The 3,155-nt window shown below is 41.6% G+C and overlaps 1 protein-coding gene across 1 annotated transcript in view; it reads left to right on the top strand.

Moving 5' to 3' along the window:
* Position 1: 1 nt before the first annotated feature.
* The window catches only part of RCN2 (reticulocalbin 2), a gene marked incomplete at its 5' end in the record, with an annotated part of 18,123 nt that continues 14,969 nt past the window's right edge, over positions 2-3,155 (top strand). The window contains 2 exons of the mRNA XM_023729871.1: positions 2-127; positions 572-766. Coding sequence (XP_023585639.1) covers positions 2-127; positions 572-766 — 321 coding nt within the window. The remainder of the gene's footprint in view (positions 128-571; positions 767-3,155) is intronic.

The raw sequence follows: 3,155 nt of genomic DNA, 5'->3' as shown, positions 1-3,155 counted from the left end.
GCCCGCGGCGCTTGGGCTACTGCTTCTGTGCGCCGCGGCGGCCGGTGCCGGCAACGTAGAGGAGCTGCACTACCCGCAGGGCGAGCACCGCACCGACTACGACCGCGAGGCGCTGCTGGGCGGCCAGGTGAGGCGGCCAGGCCGGGGCTGGGAGGGCCGGGTCTCGCACATCCACCGCCGCTGCCGCCGCCGCCGCCGCCGCGGGCTTTGTCCCGGGACAAAGGGGGACGGCCGGCCGAGGCCTGGCCGGGGCGGCCTGACAATGGTGGCCGGGCAGGGCGTAGCGATGCTCCTGGTTCTTGCCGCTTGCTTTCTAGGGGAGCCCTGGGCCTCTCTAAGCCTGAGGAAATGGCACGGCCGGGGAGCCGGATCCGTTTAAGAGACCCCCTTCAGCCCTCCGGAGTTGGGGCAGGATCATTGATGGTGTGTTTAGGGGGTGGGGGCCTTGGAGAACAAGTGGGGTCACTCGGAAACTCCTCGGCAAAGGAAGGCTTCTGGTCCCCATTCCCCCTCCACCGTCTTGCTCCATTGATAGTAATGCTTGCCCCCTGTGTATCCTTTCCCCCCAAAGGATGAAGTCGATGAATATGTTAAACTCAACCCCGAAGAGCAGCACAAAAGACTGAAGTCAATCATAAAGAAGATTGACTTGGACTCAGATGGCTTTCTCACCGAAAGTAAGAACGGTCTTACACAACTAACAGTGGAGAAATCTCTTTGTCGGAAACAGAAACGCAAACATTTTAAACAAGGGTGTCTGTTGAACGTAGATTGCTAGCGTTCTAACAAATTGGAGGCACCGTGAGAGGGGAAAAAAGGGCATGAAAGTACCTTTATTCCTGGAAATCTTTAGACATAGGTTACCAAGTACAACTCAGTGTTTTCCCTGGTAAGATATAAACCCTGCACGGTATGTGCAATTCATACCTTGAAGGCACCTTATTCCTCACGTGCTTTTTTCCTTAAATCTGTGTCAACAGTGTGATTCGAGAGAAGTATGCCAAAAACCTTCTGAAGGCATTAAGTGATTTGTTGCTTTTTTGATATATGCTTCATTAGAATTTTCATCCTTACTCTTCTTTTTAAAAACAAGTAGAAAAAGACCTGTTGCATGTGAATTACGTTTTTCACAAATGTTAGAGCTGGTAGGGGCTTGAGAATTATCTTGTCCATCTCTCTCATTATAGAGATGAAGAAACTGAAACCCAAAGGGATAAGGGACTTTTTCAAATAATTGACAAACCCAAGACTAGAATCCAGGGCTCATGCTCATAATGCAGTTTTTAATATCCTTCACTTAAAAAAAAACAAAACAAAACTGAGTGCTGTTAGGTAGGTTCTCCAGTTAGAAATAAAATGCACAGGTTATTAAAAGAATGTTCTCAATAAATGTCTGTACAACGGTCTCTCCCCATTGCTTAATTCAAGTGAGGAACCCTTTCAACTTTTGAAGTTGATTCTTAAAGATTCAGAAGATAATTACTGTGACCATAAGTTAGTTATTTTGCTATAACTCATTTAGATTTTGCTCAGCACCCATCAATGAAGTTGCTGGAGATTGAATTGCAAACTAATTGGTAAATTTAAAACATGCTGCCAATGAAGTATTCACATTGGTGCCCTCAAGAATATTAAGATTTTGGTTCCTTTCTACTTAAAACAAAAAATTATCCGATAAGAAAAAGTACATATTTGTTTACATTAGACTGCACACAGAATAAGTTGATTTGGAAGACTATGTGGTACCTGTCTGTCAGGGCCTAGATATATATGTTTGAATATTTAATCATAAACATTAAAAAATGTTAAATCTGAAAGGAACTTAGTCCAAATCTTCATTTTTACAGATGAGAAAACGAAGGTTCTGAGAGGGTTAACTTCCCGTGTTTGGCAGAGCTGAAGTTAGAGCCCACATTTCTGATGCCACTTTATCTCTCTTTAAATAATCTAGAAGAAAGACCCTTGACGCTTAGGAAACCCTCATTCTACTTGGGGCCTCTTCATGGAATGTTACTCATTTGTACTTTGCTGTCCAGGACTGGATCAGAGGTTCTTGAGAATTTTCAAAATTCAGTGGAAAGATTTGGGCTTTGAAGCCACATATAGACTTGAATCTGGCCTTGAGACTTCCTGAACCTCAGTTTTACAGTGATGATAATAACTACTTGTTTTGGAAGTTTAGAGACAATATATAGAGAGGAATTGGTACATAGTAATTGTTCAATATCTGCTTGCCATAATAATTATTATTCTGGACTGAGCTTTAGGAAAGATACAGTGGCTTTGCAATTCACCAGATCCCCCCCAAACCATAGAGGGATACCACTGTTTAATCCAAATGGTCTATCACCTTTAACCAAGTGGTATACTCCTACAGATGTTGTCCTTGCAAATATTCATGTTTTCTCCTCGCCTCCTTTTTAAAATGCACTATAGTAAATATCTCTATGAACAGATTTAAAAGTTGATCTCAAAGTGAGCATTTGAGATTTAGAAACTTTCCCGTGTCTTCAAGTACAAAGTCAAGTCAACTGTTGCAGAAGGGCATAAATTATAATTGCTACTCATAGTTTTGCTTCAATTCCCTCCAGATAGTTTATGACATGGTTAAAGGGAATGTACTGAAATGCTTTCCCAAACTTCAATCACTTGAATAACTTCTCACAATTTAGGCCATATCCACACACCATCTATTATTTCCTTGATATAGTTTTGATTCAGCTCATTTAAGTAAAATTTATTTTAAAAGAAAACTTTACATCACTTTCATAAATGAAAAACACTGTATTTTCTAATACATATTAAAATAAGTTACTCAAGTAAAAAACATTTGTGCTTCCTGAGAGATTTTTGGTAGTTTGCAAGTTATCTGCAATTTGTTGGATAATATTTTTTAAAAAAGGCCAAGTGCACTTTTTACCAGAAATTCATTCAACAAATATTTATTGAGCCAGGCACTTCCTAGGCACTTGGTATATGTCAGTGAACAAACAGACCCAAACTCTGCACTCATGGAGCTTACATTCTGGTGATCACATGTTATAATATTCTTAGACTCCAAATAGCTCTCCCTACCCTCTGCCCCTTACTCTGTCAATACAATTAGGCCAACTCCTCGCTCAGTATTTGCAAACACTGATGATTTTTTCCCTCCA

This window comes from Trichechus manatus, unplaced genomic scaffold (genome assembly GCF_000243295.1).
Source record: "Trichechus manatus latirostris isolate Lorelei unplaced genomic scaffold, TriManLat1.0 scaffold00030, whole genome shotgun sequence".
Classification (NCBI taxonomy): domain Eukaryota; kingdom Metazoa; phylum Chordata; class Mammalia; order Sirenia; family Trichechidae; genus Trichechus; species Trichechus manatus.
Note: the sequence above shows the minus strand (reverse complement) of the source record. Positions and strands in the feature narration are given on the sequence as shown.